Source organism: Paramormyrops kingsleyae, chromosome 13, assembly GCF_048594095.1.
Source record: "Paramormyrops kingsleyae isolate MSU_618 chromosome 13, PKINGS_0.4, whole genome shotgun sequence".
NCBI classification, from domain to species: Eukaryota; Metazoa; Chordata; class Actinopteri; order Osteoglossiformes; family Mormyridae; genus Paramormyrops; species Paramormyrops kingsleyae.
This window is the reverse complement of record NC_132809.1, coordinates 18,057,780-18,075,951: the sequence shown is the minus strand read 5'-3', so window position 1 is coordinate 18,075,951 and position 18,172 is coordinate 18,057,780. Positions and strand designations below refer to the sequence as shown.

General features: G+C 46.8%; 2 protein-coding genes across 5 annotated transcripts in view; both read right to left on the bottom strand.

The window, feature by feature from the left end:
• Positions 1-2,715: 2,715 nt before the first annotated feature.
• Positions 2,716-10,603, bottom strand: LOC111846812 (protein GOLM2-like). Its single transcript, XM_023817427.2, has 10 exons — positions 9,300-10,603; positions 7,912-7,966; positions 7,058-7,160; positions 6,846-6,936; positions 6,112-6,208; positions 5,868-5,948; positions 5,545-5,781; positions 4,611-4,736; positions 4,085-4,166; positions 2,716-3,782 (listed from the first exon to the last, which is right to left on the bottom strand). The coding sequence occupies exons 1-9, from the start codon at positions 9,624-9,626 to the stop codon at positions 4,111-4,113; spliced, it is 1,173 nt and encodes a 390-aa protein (XP_023673195.1). The 5' UTR covers positions 9,627-10,603; the 3' UTR covers positions 2,716-3,782; positions 4,085-4,110.
• Positions 10,604-13,512: 2,909 nt separating this feature from the next.
• The window catches only part of LOC111846767 (protein ENTREP2-like), a 77,645-nt gene continuing 72,985 nt past the window's right edge, over positions 13,513-18,172 (bottom strand). For 3 of the 4 annotated variants that reach the window (XM_072698327.1, XM_072698329.1, XM_072698330.1), the window contains exons 7-12: positions 17,544-17,679; positions 16,256-16,334; positions 15,013-15,669; positions 14,691-14,762; positions 14,262-14,593; positions 13,513-14,186 (exon numbers count right to left, since the gene is read on the bottom strand). In XM_072698327.1, the coding sequence (XP_072554428.1) occupies positions 13,977-14,186; positions 14,262-14,593; positions 14,691-14,762; positions 15,013-15,669; positions 16,256-16,334; positions 17,544-17,679 (1,486 nt within the window). In that variant the 3' untranslated portion in view covers positions 13,513-13,976. The remainder of the gene's footprint in view (positions 14,187-14,261; positions 14,594-14,690; positions 14,763-15,012; positions 15,670-16,255; positions 16,335-17,543; positions 17,680-18,172) is intronic. The other variant, XM_072698328.1, reaches the window with a different exon arrangement.

The following is an 18,172-nucleotide window of genomic DNA, read 5'->3' as shown; positions in this document are numbered from 1 at the left end:
ATCGTGTAAGATCAAGAGAGGGTGAGAAGATGAACTGTGCACATATGGGCGTAAACTCTAACATTCCCCACCTTACTGTCTCTGAGCAGTCAGAACACTGTCAGTATAAAGCGGAAAAACATGAAAAGTGCTGATGCTTATTTTTTTCAAGAAGATGCATATCTTAATTGTACTACAAAGCTGCTCGTCTACAGCTTTGCCTGAAGCACCAGACGCAAACAGCTTGAACATCTATGGGCATCCCTATTGACTGCGGCCCTTCAGAGGGGAATCAGATGCAGCATTGGCTTTAGATATATTTGATTGCTCACCAGACAATATCTCATGTACAGAAAGCAAATTGTACTACATTAAATGGTAAAAAATTTAAATACTTTAAATAGACAGCTGGTATTTGGTTTTCAAAAAGTCACTTGGGAGTCACCATGAAATATTGACCGAGAAATCTCATTAAGGCAGCTGCAGCCCAAATTACTCCCCTTTATATTTTACCACATTATACATCTTGATATTTATCTTTAACAGAAGCCCCACGTCATCTTCTAGCTCCTGGTCTATAATTTCCCATAAATCTTTCGTGCTGTAACAGGACAGCCACCTGGAAAACATATGACACTGTCATCAGCTGACAATATTGTGCTGGAAATTATCAGTTAATCACAGGGAGCACAAACTAGTGTTTGGTGTCAGATTATACTACAGTGGTACCTCAGAACTCAAACTTAATCCGTTCAGAACTCAGGTTCGAATCCTAAAAAGTTCGAATTCTGATCGAATTTTCCCCATAAGAAATAATGGAAAACCAATTAATTGGTTCCCGGCCCCAAAAAATTACACCTAAATATGGTTTTGTTTAAACACAAAATGCACAGGATAAAACAAGAAGAGCATATACTGTACTAAAGACATCTAAGGACATTTATCAAAACAGTAATTTGTAAAGTAAGAAAATAAATGTATCCAAATCATGTGTAAAGTTAAAAAAAAAAAAGTGTCCTGCCCCGATCTTCCGCTTCCGTGTGCCACGCCCCCTCGTTAACCTCGTGTGGGATCCCCATGTGATCAGTTGTTTCAGGTTGTTTCGAGTTATAATGAGTTCGAGAACTGAGGTACCACTGTACATGTAAACATAAGGGCAGTGTATAACATTCATGAATCTTGTTGGACTCTCCTTTACTGGAAAGTCTGCTGTTCCCAGACGACCAGATAACATTAACAAAGTGCCATCTCACATATACCCAAATACAAAATAGATTGATCGTTTGTTTCCCATGAAAATGAATTAAATGGTTTAGTTGTGCATATGGGCAGTGGGGTGGCTTAATGGTTAGGGATGTGCACTTGTAACTGAAAGATTTCAGGATCGAATCCCTGACCAGCAAGTCACCACTAAGGTACTGCTCCCTGGGCACTGAATTAGCCGTCCTCTACTGTCACATATGGGTTAAACGCAGAGAACACAATGACTCGTTGTTGTGTGCTGTGGTGTGTCAACAATGACAATTAATCACTAAATTCTAAATGGCAGCTTGCTTCATCTTCATCAAGGACTTCATACACATGGTGGGTGACACCTGTAAAGCAGCACATCACATTCTCATAAAAAAATAAGTAGTCCTTCCATTCATGGTGTTTAGCTCGTCGTACAAACAGTGAAGATGCATTGCTCTAATTTGTCTGCTACATCATCAAAAGTAAATGAAGTGCACCAATCATCCAGTGGGAAACATTCCTGGGTAATGCAAAATTGCCAGATTTGTCTACAGGAGTGCTTGAGATGTCGTCTTACCTATAACTGGACGATTTCCACTGCGAAGACCAGGAGTAGCCAACCCGCGGCTGGCGAGCCGCATGCAGCTCTTTGCCTGCTTTCATGCGGCTCTTACGTTCATATCGACGTTTGTGTTTTTTTTTTAATGTGCGTGTTCGCTTCGCTTGAGTTCAATACAGTATTTTCAAATGCGCATGTGCGTGAGATGAAAATACCGCAAAGTTTCCCAGTAGGGGCAAGATCATTTAAGTAAACAATTTGTGTCAAGTACGCTCTCAAAATGGAAGGGAAAAAATGCACAACAAAACGAAAATACGAAGATGAACACAGGGTGTTTTTAACAGAGTGGGAGAGTTTCTATTTATTTTGTTGAGCGTAATGGCAAGTCATTCTGCCTTGTACGTCAGGCGTCATTAGCGCATTTCAAAGCTTCAAATCTTCAGCGGCACTTCAGCTCACTCCATGCTAACATCAACCAGGAATTTCCAAAAGGGACTGAACTTCGCAAGCACGAGTTGGTCACTTTGAAAAGTCAGGCAGAAAAGCAAATAGTTTTCCCAAAATTTACAAACGCTCGCATCCGCATCAACTGGCTCGAAACATTGTATGGCTTTTTAGCCCGTGCAATGAAGGGGAGTTTGTTAAAAAAAAATTTTTTTTTGGTGGACTTGGTTGAACTTAGAGTTTGTGTGTGTGAGACAATGTTCATTGTTGAAAATGACTGGCCTGTGGTTTTAGTACTGTAGGAGTCAATTTCTGTCATTATCATGTTGGTGTGTGACATTTACAATAAATCTGGCTGAGCAGAGGTGTGTGTGTGTGTGAGAGAGGAAGGGATGGGTGATGTTCATGTGCATGATGTGGCTCTTTGCGGTAACACAGTAAAAAATGTGGCTCTTGGTCTCTGACTGGTTGGCCACCCCTGGCAAAGAAACGACCCACAATCACTGGATTCTTCCTTTAATGAACAAGCATGAGACATTGAGGGTGTATAGCGCCATAGACATCCATACAACGGCCCTCAGGCCAAGGTGAAAGTAACGGCTGCGTGTCAAAGCCTGAAGATGCTTATGAAGACCCAGCTTCACCTCCCCCAAACAGGCCTTCCAAAATACTTTAGAATTCTCTGGGGAAACCTACTGATTTGTTACACGATTTCCGAAGTGCTCTTCCTATTCAATGAGCGCAACTGGATTACATCTTAAAATAACACTCAGAAAGGAGACCTTTAACAAGTCCTGTACAAGAAAGTGTTTGCAAAATCTGCTGCTGAACCAAAAGCTAACAGCAAAATAATTTGGGGTTTTGAGCCCTTGAGTGAAAATGTGTCAATCAAAAGGTTTTTGTCCTATAACAAAGAGTAGCATATGAGAATTTGGTTCAAAACAGCAGTAGCAAGGTCTTCTGGACATGTCTGTATAGAATAGACCGGAGAAACATATGTATTTTTTCTTATACCAGTTAAGTGTCCATGTTTCCTTATGTACCCAAAATGACCAATACCATAGCAAAACAAACGAAAAAAAAACACCTTACCTAACCCAGTGTTTCCCAGTCCTTTCCTCGGGGAACCCACAGACAGTCCATGTTTTTGCTCCCTTCCAGCTCCCTACCAGGGGAGGGAGCAAAAACGTGGACTGTCTGTGGGTTCCGGAGGACCGGACAGGGAAACACTGCCCTAAACCTAGTCCTAGTTGGACTATAGGTGGCATGATACCCACCTCCCTGGGATCTCTCAGCGCTCCTGCCCCTTCAGCTGACATTGTACACGCACCACCGGCTACAGCTCAAACAGCAGAGGAGTCAACAGCAAGAGTCCTTTATCAGAAAAACACTTTTTGGGAAGAAGTCCATTCATAAAAAAATAATTAAAAGGATCCATCTGTTTCATCTTCATTATCTGTTACTAAGGAGGGTTTCTGAGAGTCACTGGAGACCATGAATTGGCACAGAATCTTTACTGCTTGGAATTCCGGTTCCTGAAACCAAGTAAGTGAGCTTACTCCATGTCCTGGAAAAGATGAGTTACCAGGATGAAACGTTAATATGACACAGATGACACACTTCAAGGTTTTGAAAAGTAATACATCTAAATATGTGTACATGGTGGTACAATAGTGTTTGAATCAAATAATGTGGCACATCTCATATTTCCAGTACAAGCCAAAAGGTTTTTCTGAAAGCAATTTTCATAGAACGGGATAATCTAGTTAGCCTCCTCAAAATGTACATACGAAAGATGTCTTATTCTTCAATTCAAAGGACTACTCAAAATGATTCATTAAGCTATGAATGATATTACACAGTTCTCACCGAAGTCTCTGGCTTCTGGCTGCAGTTCACAGCATGTCCACAGCTTGGTGTCGTCTGCCTTCTGCAACATGCTGGCCTTCATCTAATGTGTGGGGGGGGGGAAGAGAGGGGTGGAAAGATGGATCCCGAGCACATCCTGACTCTCATGCAGGTCCATCTACTGATGGCATCTCTGTCCTTCAAACAGCTCTACATGATGCCCAGTCAGAGCAGAATCTAAAACTTCACAATGAGGGCCAAACACACTATGGAAAAGCCTTCAAGAGCTGGCTCTTCATGGAACTTGACAAATGTTCATTCCAGCTTCACTTGATCATCAAGGATACACAAAAGAAGCCTAAAGACCTACCTGATTAAGTTGTGAATTACAAAATGTGCATCACTTACTATACTATCAACATCCAAGCTAAATACACCACCCAGGAGATGAGAACATTTGCATGTGGAGAAGACGACCGCTGTGGGCCTGTGCGTGATCAAATAAAGCATGCAAGCAGCACCAGGACCATGTGCTGGTCACACTCACTCTGGATCTGCATGGGATGGGGGATCCTGGCTGGCTCATTCTCCATTGGCTTGGCCAGGACTTGGGCCGGGTTGGGGGCCACCTGGAGGTCCTCTCTCTTGTCATCAACCTTCACTCTATCTGGAGCTGGGGTGAAGACAGGGGCACAGCTACAAGTGACTACTGGCAGGATGCGGCCTGCAGCGAGGCACGGGGAAACAGGCAGCTTTACAAACGAGCTCTGGGAGTTATTTTGGATGGAAGCACAAAGACTGAGTCTGAAGAAGGGTGTGGAAGACAGGGACGTTTCCAGAGGGGAGGGCTAGGTGCAGACAGACAGCCAGAGGGCTGCTGAATCAGCAGGGGGGGGGGGGGGGCAGGTAGGCACACACTTATTCTCAGGCCTGGCTGGATTTCCACCAGTTACTTTTGAATCACCGTTCCCTTCATATCAGTGTGTGCTGTTCTAGGCTATTCTGCACCCATCATTAGACAGTGCTGCTAACTCTGGTGCCTTTCAGTTGGTGCGCAGCTGAGGATTCCTAACAAACTTACCTAGATGGATATGTAATTCAGTCTGCAGTCATGCAATGCAGCTGGTTCTGAATAACTGGTAAACTAACAGGGCGACACTGTACATGGCAATTTAGATTAACATGGCTGTTAATGCGTTTCCAGTGGGTTAGTTCTTCCTACATATATAACTCAATTCACTGCCTTTTACAGGCATATACTGCAGTATAATCAGGAAGGAATAACAGAAAAGCTTACTAGCTTCCTCACAATGGCATCAAGGAGACTCGCTATTTAAGTGCACAGTAAAGTGCTTATTATTCACTGGGTGAAACACCCAGATCAGCCATGGCAGACACTATCAGAAATAAAGCCTGGTACAGTAAAAAGGCAGAAACAGAAGTGATGAAAACCATACAAGCTGGTTTGGGCGTCTTCTCACCAGGCAGCTGTCCCTGCTGTCCTGCTCGGCCGTCTGCATGCCCGCCCTCCACGGCTCCTTGGTCTTGGGGCACATCTCTGTGTCCATTGCCGGCCCCTGCAGCCAGTCCCTCCATCTTCGTCTCGGGTTTTAAGGGTAACACTGCGCCCCCCAAAGGCTCAGCATGGTCCTGCTCCTTCGCTGGCCCGTCGCCCGCGTGCTGCGCCTGCTTCCGCGTGATGGCCGGCTTCCGCAGTGCTGCAGAGGACAGGTCCGCCGCTGTCGTCATCAGCCAGCCAAGACACAGGACTAACGATCTCAGCTGCTGATGAGCGGCGGCTTACCAAACGGGGCCTCTTGCACTTTTCCCAAGTCGCCGTCCTCCAGGCCTGGCAGATCAGCGCCGGCAGCGAGCTTGCCGAGCTCTTTGGGGTACAAGGAGAGCGAGACTCAGATCAGTGTCCGTAGGAGGGGGCCCCCCACGCAGGAGGAGCCAGCACGTCACCGACAGAGTACATCAACGGCCCAACGGTATGCGTGTCAAAGAACAATTCAGGCAATGTAGAAAAATTTATAAATGAGAATTACCTTTAGCGTCAGGGACGTCTGGGTGGTGCACAGTCAGCTTGGGGATGTCTCTGTCTGCCTTGTGTGCGGTTTCCATGGCTCGATTTTGAGGCGGGTTCTGCAGAAAGTAAACGTGAGCCAGTCAAAAGCAGCAGAGCCTGCCTGGCATCATGCAGGAAGTACACCAAGTTCACTATGGATGTCTGTCACATTATTCTTGGGAGCGCTAGATGGCATTTTGCTCTGCACATGGCAGAAATGATTCATCTCATTTAAGTGACTTGATTAAAAGGGGTGGTGGTGTCTCAGGTGAAAACATAAGTTAAAAGAAAAACCATTTCATTGAATTTTCCAGGTGGAAAACAGGGAAACAAATGAATGGAGCGGGGGGGGGGGGGAATCCTTTCAAACACAGACATGTTAATCAAAGGGCTCTATTCCCACAAAGGGGCCATCACACTTAGCCACGCATCAGCGCCTTAAATCAAACTCATCAGAAAACGCAGTGGTCAGTGTCAGCCACTAGGGGGCAAAAATTCCCCACAAATCATTTTTAAGAAAGTGCAGAACTTTCATACACCGCAGACACCAAATTTGGGAAACACAAGAGTTAAGGTTCACTTCCCATCATTTCCATTTTATTAGACAAAAGTGCAGTGAATTAAAACTATGGGTCTATTAATTTCTTTTGAAAGGTAGAGGTGCTCAGTAGAAAGGTTCCTGAGGTCATCAATCTCGCCAGGTCCCACACACACCTTTCTCAACCGAAAGACCTCCTCCTCCAGGGTCCTCTGCTTCTCCAAATGCTCGCCATTCAGCTGGTTGATTTTCTGCTTGCACTGCAAACTGCCACGTGGAAAAGCACACATGGGCAGAGCAGATAAGTGCTGGTGAACAATGCTGCAGTGAAGTGAGGTCCTTTTCCTCAACGGAGTGACATGAGCAGTGATATCTGCTTCCCACCAACCTCTCAAACTCCAGCTTCTTGTCCATGGAGGTCCTGTTCTTCTTCAGCTCCTGCAGCAGACCCTCCTGCTTCATATATTCCTGCTTCAGCTCCTTGAGCTGCTCTGTTGACGAAAACCACACATTCAAATAATTTTTTTATCTTATCAAAGTATCAAAGGTGATACTGAAAGGCGCGTCCAAGACTCCAAGCATGATATTGTGACAAAACCGGTTGCGCACTGATGGTCGGATGTCTATTAGCATTCAGAACACTCCTTATTGCCAAGGTTACCACATTCATTCTTGGGAATCCTGCACCCAGTCATCTTATAAGCTAGATAACCACAAACAACCACCTGCCTTGTAAAGCAGAATATTCACTTTACATTCCAAGGAGCACATTCATTGGCTTATTAAGCACAAAGAAAATGATGTGGCTCTTTCACAAACACGTCACTCACTGTCCTCCACGTTTTCTTTACGTACTTATCAGACCAACATTCAAAAGGGTGCGATATTACAAATGCCACCCCCTACTCTCCTCTCACTTTGGGAATAGTGCAGAGCGGTTAAAATCTTCAGAAAACGCTTTCTGGAAATTGACGAGAAAAGTAGGGACAGTGACCCACGTCACAGAAATGCCACGTGACTTAAGCAAGCTAAATATGGCCTTACATCTTGGTTCGACAACAGAAAGACAACCATACAAAACTAATTCCCTTAACAGAACAGAGAACTGTGATCAGGGGTCACAACGGCCAATTTTAATGTGGGTACAACAGAGAGCTGCTGGGGCTCTACTCTTTAGCCAGGAAGGAAACACAAGTGTTACACTTTGTCTAAATAAAAGCCAGCTGTCTACGATGCGCTTACCTTTAAGCCGCTGGATCTCTGATAATTGTGAGAGAGAGTCGCTCTGAATTTTCATCTGAGGGAGAAAGAGGAAGAGATATGCTGACAGGGGCAGATAGCATGCAGACAAATTCCCTGTCCAGCTGGCCGTAGATCCTCCGCGGCCAGGACTGCCCCACTTTCAGGGCACTTTGTGTGTTTCTCTCTGCCTGGGAACCGGCTCGCACTCCGCAACTATAAAGATCACACTGATGCTTCGATTTAAAGGGAACAGAGAACGAAGAGATTTCAATAAAATCCAGATCACCTTAAAACTGCTAATAGCATAATTTTAGACTAAAACAGTTCAATTAGCACAATTTGTTTAATTAAAATGCATAAACATTCTGCTGTGAAAAGCTGCCCAAACTGGGTTGAAGGGAAAAAATGAGCCACAACAAAAACGAAAGTGGAGGGAGGCGTGGAGGAAATGAGATGCTTCATACAAGAAACCTTACTAAGAGTCTCATCAAATGCTTTGTTGCTTTTATACTGAGTGCCGTTTATTGGAATAGAATAGCTGACATTTTCACAACTGTGTCACTTGGTTTTCAGAATCTATCGCTAATCGAGGCCATATAATTACCCGGGAAGCCGTGGAGTATGAGCAGGGACGGCGTCAGAGTGTCACCTAACTCGCCGCTGCCAGAGAGGGCCGTGTGAATAACAGCCCCCCCGCCTCCATGATAAAAGCTGATGGCCAAGACGTAAAGTAGGAGAACAGAATCCGGCAGACAGAGTTACAGCCAAAGGCTCCAAGCTGGTACTAAGGAACAACCTCAGTGTGGGCTGCAACTCCAGGAGGACTATTGATTTACTAGGATACCAGGGAAGAAAGGGATAATCCCCCCCCCCCCCCCAACTGAAAACTCTGGGTGGTCTGGAGAGACAGAGGACACTGCTTACTTCACTGCATGCCCCTATGGGATTTGGCATGATTGTTGAGGTTTTAATAGGGAGCTGTTTAAAAGGGGGGTTGTCCATCGTCACTGGACATGTCTCCAGAGATACACTACAAGTGTGGTGAAAAGGAGCATTGGTGACGGAGACATGGCCTTCATTACACAGGCTTCAGCTGCTGATGACGTGGGCTCCACGCCGCCCCCGCCTTAAACCCCGCATCCACGGGATACCTTTGTCAACTTTACCCAACCCATACTTCAAACACACAGTTGCTTTGATTACAAACATCATTGGGCAAAGCAGCTCCCGGCACAATTCCCGTACATGAAGCTTTCGTCGCATTTAAATAAATCGGGATGAATTGCTATCGACCAAGTATCAAGCGATGCAGCGCGATTAAATTTACTACCAGAAGTTCTCATCCTGGATGATGGAGATTTACGACAGCAGTACATGACACATCTCACCTTCTCGTCATTACATCTCTTGAACTGCACCTCCACGGCCTGCAGGCTATTACGCAGCGTGTTGTGGTCGCCCTCCTTCTGATCGATCTCCTTTCGGTGCCCCTCCACCTGCACTATCAGCTCCGAGTTGCGCTTCTCCAGCCGGCTGCGCGCCGAGTCCGTGCGCTTCACCTGCGCCTGCGCCTCCGCCAGTTCTTCCAGCAGGCGGCCGCGCTGTCTTGACACGTCCCAGTAGTTGAACGAAATGAAGAGGACGAGGATGACCAGCGCGATCATGACGAAGGACGGGAGGCGACCCCCCCTGCGGTTGGCACTGAAGCCCATCATTTTACAGCGCGCCCAAGAGTCAAATCGCACCTGAAAACAGTAGATTTCCCCGTGATCTTCCTACACACTAGACGATCCAGCAAGTTTACTATGAAACACTACCTGCAGTCTCCCATTTTAATATCTACACGCCCAACAGCTGCCACGGTCACGCCGGCTGAATGCTGGCCCGGGACACCGACGCGTCCTTCCTCTTCCGCAGAGGTGGCGAATGGCGCTCCCGCTATTGTTTACTCTCAAAGTAAAAAAAAAAAAAAAAAAACGAAATCTTGTCAGCTACAGCTTTCTGGATAGTAAGTGAACTATAACATCAGGCACACTTTGTTCTGTTAACCATTAAATGGCACGACAGGCGCGCAGGGGAACTTAAACAAAGTGGACGAACGACTCCAGAAATCAGTGCAACTTAACTACAATCAACTGCTGGCGGACAATGCATAGACATAAAAACCCGCATTTCGTTATCCAAACGGGAGTTAATTTTCCCAGGCACCAGAGCACGCTAAGCACTTGCAAACAAGCTGCTAATAAACATATAACTACAGACGCGTCTCGATCAACGTCCCGAACTACACGCCCAATGTCTGCTCTCCACTCGCTCCCTTATACTCTAATTCTCCGCGGATATTTCTCACTACAGTAATCTCATCCAACACTACATATTGGGGGGAAACTAAAAGCAGACGCAACTTCCAATTTTACTTCGTAGGATTTACCATTAAATGCTACCCAAAGCCCCTAATTTGCACTCAACATCGGTCTCCGTGTTACATTCGATTCGGGGTAACGAGCCCCGGACAAATCCAATCAATAGGCACGTTCTCGAAGCGCAAGCTCCTGCGATTGGCCCGATACGTAGGTCACGCCCATGAGAGGAAGCGGATTGGAGCAGCGTCCTTATGGGCGGGACATTTCGGGTTTTCGAGCGAAGGGCATTTTAAGTTCCGTGTTCGTAGGCAAGCCGGTGTCCGCCACATCCCCCTACTTCAGGACAGAGTGAGGGAGGCATTTTACGCTTTACTTGCGTGACCTTTCATGAAAAGGCGGCCGGCCTGGTACACATCACTGTAGGAAATAAATCAGGTGTAACCGGTTTAGGTGAAAAGCATTTAACTGTCGAATTACAAATGTGTGTGTGTATGTATATATATATAACCTATTCAACGACTCCACATTTTTGATTACTTAATACCCATCTAATACCCACATTCATAAATTGTTACCACTCTATCACTGCTGAAAGTACTACGTAAGCATACGATGCTAACATTTAACATTAACACGTCACAGAAACAGTTTTCAGTCAACTACCCACTTATAACTCTTATCTAGTGAATCTTTTTTTCTAAAGTTACTGGAATCCAGCTGCCATGCCGGATGGTTCTGAAAAACTCACCAATTCAGTTTTCCACCACATATCTGTGAGGCTGGGTAAAGGCGAGAGTTTCAATTTGAAGTGGTACATACCCAGATAGCACACATATGTTGAAATGACATTGATTCCATATCCGACAAAAAGGTTGAAACAACCAGCTGAGCTTGCCCAATACAATCACTGAAAAAGTTATGCTTGATTGCATCACCTTTATTCCTTGACCTGTATGACTGCAAATCAGGTTCAACTGCATAAACAACTGCAGAGAAATATGAAAACATTTCAGAAACGGCCACAATTCATGACATACAACCTTGAACTCGTATTTGGTGAGTTTTCAAGAATGCTTCTTAAATCTGTGGCTTTGCTGGCAGAGCATTTGATCTCTGCATCACATCCTAGAGAAAAACACTCCTCTCTGGCACGAGATATTGTAAAGACAACGACAATGTACTCCCCAGTTGTCCCTCCCCTATCTAATCCCCGTTCCTCCCATACAAATACCTGGGAATGTACATCAGGTCTGACCTAACATGGACCAGACATACCGATATCGTGGTGAGGACGGCTAAGCCATGCCTCTGTCACCTCGGATCACTGAAGATATTCAGAGTTTCACTAAGTGTCCTTAAGACCTTTTACCACATGGCTGTCAAAAGCATATTAGAATGTAACAGCATTGCCTGGTTTGGAATCAGCTCCAAAGAAGACCACACAGATAGTTACACGCTCAGCTGAGCACTCGTGGGATTATCCGTGGCCCTTCAGCAGGACCGTTTCACATAAAGGTTCACTGCCAGGGCAGCCAGGATCATGAAGGGCTCCTCTTGCATGTTCTTCAACCTGTTTGAGTGGCTGAGGTCTGGGAAATGTCCTTGATGCCTCAAATCAAGAACGGAAAGACTTATGAAGAACTTAGGAAAAGTTCACAGGCATCTACCCAAATACCAGGATGACTCTTCCTCGTCCCCCTCTACAATTTCAGTTGGTTTCCAGGATAACAAATATTTATAATTCACTCGATGGGTCATCATTTACATACTGTATAATCTATTGTACTTTCCTAGTGCATGGTACATATCATAATTTACATATGCTGTTCATGCTATGCACCATATATTTATAGTTATATTGTATATATTCCGTACATTATTTTTTGTACTGAGAGTTTATGTACAGTATGTAAGGCATGTTTATATGCACATAAATTTGTACATACATATTTTTCCTTATTTTTTTTGTAAATTGTATTTGCATAGTACAGTATATCCTGCTTATAGATCTTCATTACACTGTATGCCCTGTGTACATATAACAAATAAAACATTTTACCCCATAAACTCTACAATCTCTAGCCCCCCCACACACTCTCTCCAAAGAAATGTATTAAAAGTCCAACTTTTTCACTTGTCTCAATGTAATCAGGTTTACTAGATCTGGGTCTGTGGCTGTCCTTTCATGAACCACCACTAAGTGACACTGCTCCATTTTTAAGTAATTTGTCTCAAAATTAAATAGGGCCCAGATCCTCACCTATATAATGTGGAAAAAAAAGGTCCATCAAATACTTTTAGAGTTACTGTCTGCACAAGTTCTTTCCTTTTCTGCTGCTTTAATTTTAGGGTGCTTTGTCTGAAAATGAAATTAGGTGTATCACTTAATCCATATGTTGTGCGAAGTGGTAATAAGATACATCAAGTACTTTTTGAGTTATCATGTTCACAAGTGAGTTGTGAGTGACCATTCCTTTTGCTGCTACTAAACAGTGCTGCTTCAATTTTGGTAAAATCTGTGTAAAAATTTGGTCCAGATTTTCACCCATGTAATTTGTCTGAAAAGTTTGTGCAAATGAGACAGTGCCTGTGGCAGTAGACCATATGTATATGTATGTGTACAGTCAACACAGGACTTTTAAAATGTGTGACACTATTCAACACTATTCAGTGAGGTTTAAAGCATGAAATTCCCTTTTTGTGCTAAAGCAGATGTGTATCAACATGTCACCATCCATGACTTAACGTATAGATTTCCCGGGGCGCTGTAGTAAGTTAAGCATTAAAAACAATAAAATAAAAACCTTCAGTATAATATACAGTTGCGAAGCCGATACACTTTCTCATATGACCACACACATCAAGCACAGTTCAGATCTTTGACAACATTCAAGTGGCATCAAAGTTCATCCATCCATCTTTCAGAAAGACGGGGTGCAACCTGCACAAAATCTGCTACTGACAACAGCAGAGCGCAGCTCCCAAGCACAACATGCAATACCTCATTTCTGCACTGCAGTTTGCCAGTGTCAGCTCTGGGTGTCACTGCTGTGATCCTTTCACTGGACTCCAGGCCTTCGAGTAAGTGGAACAAAAGTACAATGATGTATCTTATTTCAAAAATACCTCAGATGTGCTTATTTACAACACTCCACTAAGATGTATTTTATAAAAGTAAATTTTATGGAAATGCAACATGCCATTTTTTGTGCAGAGAAATACAGATTAGAGCCACACGAAGAGGTAAAAACATCTTTTATTGTAACACTGATTAAGAACTGCAACACACTGTGGTTAAAATAAATAACTGACGTCCGGCGGCACCAGTGTGCGAACTGGACCTTTAGGTCGCAGAAGGAACTGGGCCACATCCCTTTTGTTAAGGATCATCACATTCACAGATGAGTAAAAAATGTTTTTTTTTTATTTTAATTTTTTTAATATAAAATTCTACGCCTTCCCTGTTAGGTTAGCTTAAAAAGTTCCTTGATCTTGTTATTCTCTGTGTATTTAGTTAGAGTAGTAATGGCACAGCGCCCCTTGTGTTTATGGCTGGTACATTATCTTTTGTTCGCCACCCGCTTGTCTCCGTCTCCGGAGAGCAGCCGTCTGCGCGGCGCAGGAGGGGGCCGGTCGTCGCACACCGTCAGATCGTATGTTTGTTTTTTTTTGCTGGGAGGTCGATCCGTGACTGGTGGCGGGTCAGAGGATGGTCTCTCGACACACGCTCACAGGCCGTTGAGGGAGGTCGGACGGCGAGGCACCCGGTGTGGCAGTAGGGGCCCGGGCCCGGGGGCCTGGACGGCACCGCCGCAGAGATGGCGAGCTCAGCGCGCCACAGCTGTGCAGGTGCAGGTCGTCGCCGTGCCGCTTGCGGGGAGCCCGAGAGCCTCTGTGCGTTTGCCTCATCGTCTGGGGAGATAATGAACAAGCTGTCAGTTGGCCTGCCGCTCTGCAGCCAGACGTGCAGCGCGGTGCGCGCCTCACCCGGCCGATGACGTCGGCGCTGATCACCGCCTCCTCCATGTGCCTCTCCTCAGACCTGATGACGGACTTGATGCTGTCGACCACCTGCTGCACTTCAGGTGGGAGGCTGCAGCTGGAATGCTCCAGAAGCCTGGCTACCAGCATCTTGGTGTCCCTGTAGGTCTGGAAGTCGGCCAGCGAGCGCGGCCGGTCCTTGGGAGGGGTCCCCGAGGTCAGGGGCCGAAGCTGGATGTCCACCCTGCCGGCCTCCTGTCGCCTCCAGTGGCCCAGGGGGCCGTGCCTGGCTGCGTCCCGGTAGGAGACCACCACTGCTGTATGCTCAGAGCAGGCTGCTGGAAGCAGACACACGCGGTCATTTCTCAGATAAGGGTGCGAGGGCCCGGGTTCGGGGAGCTGCCCGTGCCAAAGGGAGGAGCGTCTGAGTGTTACCTGGCTCAGGTGAGGTCTGTGGAGAGCTGTCAATGGGCTGGAAACTAGCAGGAGCCGAATTACAGCTGCTGCCTTTGGAGAGATAACAACAGGAGCAGACAATGAGGCCATATATTAAAAAGCTGAGAGTGATACTGGCACAAGTTTAATAGCAAAACATGTAACTGTAAACTGTTAGCTTATGAACTGAATACAGTCTGCACCAGTAACAGTCACAAAGGAGTGGTGTTAAAAATAGAGGCTCTGAGTGTCTGACCTCCTACTTTAAAGGAGGAGGTGGCTGGCTCAGGCCAGACACACATTCAGCACAGGGGACACTCACTTCCCGTGGTGGAGGTACAGGAGATGGGGTCACTGGTGGAGCGCACGATGCAGGGCAGCCTCTGGTAGTGCCTGGCTGAGCGACGGGGGCGGGGTCGATCGGAGGGGGAGGAGCTGCTGGGGGTGGAGTCAGAGGGGGGCAGCGTGGGTGACCATACACCAAAGCAGAGCTTATGGCCGCAGGGCTGGGGGGTCGGGGAGGGGCAGGCAGAGGGACTTGGGGCAGAGCTGGCAGCAACCGGGGCAGCAGAAGCAGAGGCGGAGTTGGGGGGCGGGGGCAGAGACAGAGCTAACACCCTACTGGCTTTCCCTCGGGGCCGAGTGGGTGTGGCTCCCAGCAGCTCCTCCCGTCCCAGCATGCTGACGTTCTCGGGCGACCAGTCGTGTGAGCGCTCATGGGCACAGCCAGCGGCACAGTCCTGGGGGTGGCAGGACTCGCCTCGGCCACTGTCGGAGGGGGCGGGGGCTGGGTGGCGCAGGGCACAGCGCGCGCTGTGTTCCAGGCTGGTGCAGCTGCCGTCGGTGGGCACAATGCGTGTGGCGCTGTAGGGGGAGGAGTCGGAGGCAGAGCGCAGGGAGCCCAGGTCCTCCAAGGAGCAGCTGTGGTACGGCATGTCGGCCACCTCTGACACTAGGAGGGAGGCGCTGTCCACTGAGGCTGCAGGTCAGAACACAGCGGTTAGAGTATAATGGTCAGAACACAGCAGTCAGGATATAATGGTCAGGACACAGCGGTCAGAGCACAGCGGTCAGGGTATAATGGTCAGGACACAGCAGTCAGGACACAGTGGTCAGAGCACAGCGGTCAGGACACATTACGGTCAGGGTATAATGGTTAGGACACAGTGGTCAGAGCACAGCGGTCAGGGCACATAGCGGTCAGGACACACAGCAGTCAGGGCACACAGCTTGCGGTACAGCTGGGCCCCTGGTCCACAAACTCAGGGCTGTCCTGTCCGGGCTGATAAGGGCCTCATGCAGGTGATGCTGGTGAGCATGGAGGTTATGAGGGAATCCTGCCAGTCTGTGAGGCGTGCTGGGGGGAGGGGCTTATAGGGACTGTGCCTTGGGGACACACTCACCCTGCGTGCTGGGGGGAGGGGCTTATAGGGACTGTGCCTTGGGGACACACTCACCCTGCGTGCTGGGGGGAGGGGCTTATAGGGACTGTGCCTTGGGGACACACTCACCCTGCGTGCTGGGGGGAGGGGCTTATAGGGACTGTGCCTTGGGGACACACTCACCCTGCGTGCTGAAGCCAGCCGTTGTGTTTCTCTCACAGAAGCTTGACTCAGTGGCCTGCTGCTCTAGGCTGGTGGTGACCTGCACACGCACACACACACACACACACACACACACACACACACACACACACACACACACACACACACACACACACACACACACACACACACACACAAAGTTACCCCTGCTGCTCACACGTTTGTCACTGGATTGTGTGCTTGCATGCACATTACATGTGACAAACTGATTTAATCTTATGTAAAGTTTCCTATGACAATTATTTTTCTAATAAATTGGACAGCCCAAATTTCCCTGGAACACCCAGGACTCTCCAGGGAATCAAGTTACACTAATGGATGCTTGGAAAGGTGTGAGATTTTTCCTGGAAATCGGTAAGATTAATATGTTTCATGGCAGTGATTTAGCCAGCGTTGCACTGCTGGTTTATCAACGTAGCGATGCGTATCTGTGTCTGAGAGGAGTAAGAGCTCGGCGATCGTTAATAAGCAGCCTCTGTCAGCACAAGCAGTGTGAATGGCTGCACTCTGTGAGGTAACACAGTCAGCTCACAGAACCACGTTACCGATCTCAGCCAATTATAACCACCCTGCTGACCAGCGAAAAAAACAGATGTAATTCTTTAGTAATGTCTGGTATTCAACCTCATGACTAGGAAATCTAGCAGAAAGGTGCCTCTTTGTGACAAACAACACAGTGCTGTTTTACCATGACTTTACACTGCTAGTAATTACGTGTGACATTAAAGCCACTTCCTGCATTTGCATTGTGGACCTTGGGGGTTATAGTCCGAAAAAGTGTTTTTATCATTATTTATAGATCTTGCAGCATGTAAGGAAGGCACAACACACTACAGGGCGTCAGACACATTATCAATGGGTTTTTATTGTGGCAGAAAACAGCAGAGGTCCTCAATAAGGACAGCTTCCCATTTTCTGTTTTAAAGGCCACTGAGTGAATCAGGGGGCGATTTTGTTTTAATGCACATGGTTAAAAAACACAGGTGTAGGTGGATCTGGAAAGAGTAGGAGAAATTAAAAATGATTTAATGAGCTTGCTGTTAAGTTAATTTCAGCGACGGCAGTGTAGCGGGACATGTGCCTCCCTCAAACCTCAGACCTCCCTGGAATTAACATGGGAAACTTGGGCTGTCCGCTAAATGGGATTCCTTCCTGGTTTTTTAAGCGATCGGGGCTAAATCTGGGTTTCCAAACAGACTGGAAAAAAAGAGAAACATGCAAGGAGCGTCGGGGCAGCATGCAGGCTGACCTGGCTGGCTGGGGTCTGGCCGACCACAGCCTCGTAGGGTGGGGGCAGCTCGCAAGGATACAGCATCCCAGGGCTATTGATGGGCATCCCGTAGATGGTGCTGAAGGGTGAGTGAGGGAAGTCCAGGTGCAGCGCCCTGTCACACACATGCAGTCAAGGCAATGAAGCTGTCGGCTTACATTACGGACAGCAGGTGGCAGAGTGGTTAAGGAACAACAGCTCCTTTGGAAACACCTTAGCTATATGAGTGAGTAAACTGAAAGAGGATTTTAAGAAGTGCAAATAAAATAATAAAATAAATGTCTGCATTTTAGCAATAATAATAATTCGAATGAATTTAACCGAAGGATGATAATTTTTTTGGGGCACTTTTAATATAATTATTTAAGAGAAGCAGCTTGTAAGTAAGGGTTCCGACCAGGATCGACCGGCCTCTGACATTCCAGTGCTAATTCAAGCAAAACGATGCGGAGACGTGTTCCGGTCTCTCGTTAGGACTCCAGGTATGTGCTGGAAACTTCGCAAACCTGCGGTATTCCTGCTCCTCCAGCCAAGTCTGGTGACAGGGGATGACTGAAGAGTCCTTTCATTATAAACCCACCCTGCTCTAAGCCCTATACAAATGGGGA

What these genes read in the sequence shown, in the direction of transcription:
- LOC111846812 (XM_023817427.2), bottom strand. Translation starts at nt 9,626, where the DNA reads ATGATGGGCTTCAGTGCCAACCGCAGGGGGGGTCGCCTCCCGTCCTTC. An exon ending in AGAGATGTAATGACGAGAAG is followed by an intron (nt 7,967 to 9,299) that starts GTGAGATGTGTC and finishes TTTCTCCCTCAG; the next exon opens with ATGAAAATTCAGAGCGACTC. An exon ending in ACAGCAGGGACAGCTGCCTG is followed by an intron (nt 4,737 to 5,544) that starts GTGAGAAGACGC and finishes TCTTCACCCCAG; the next exon opens with CTCCAGATAGAGTGAAGGTT.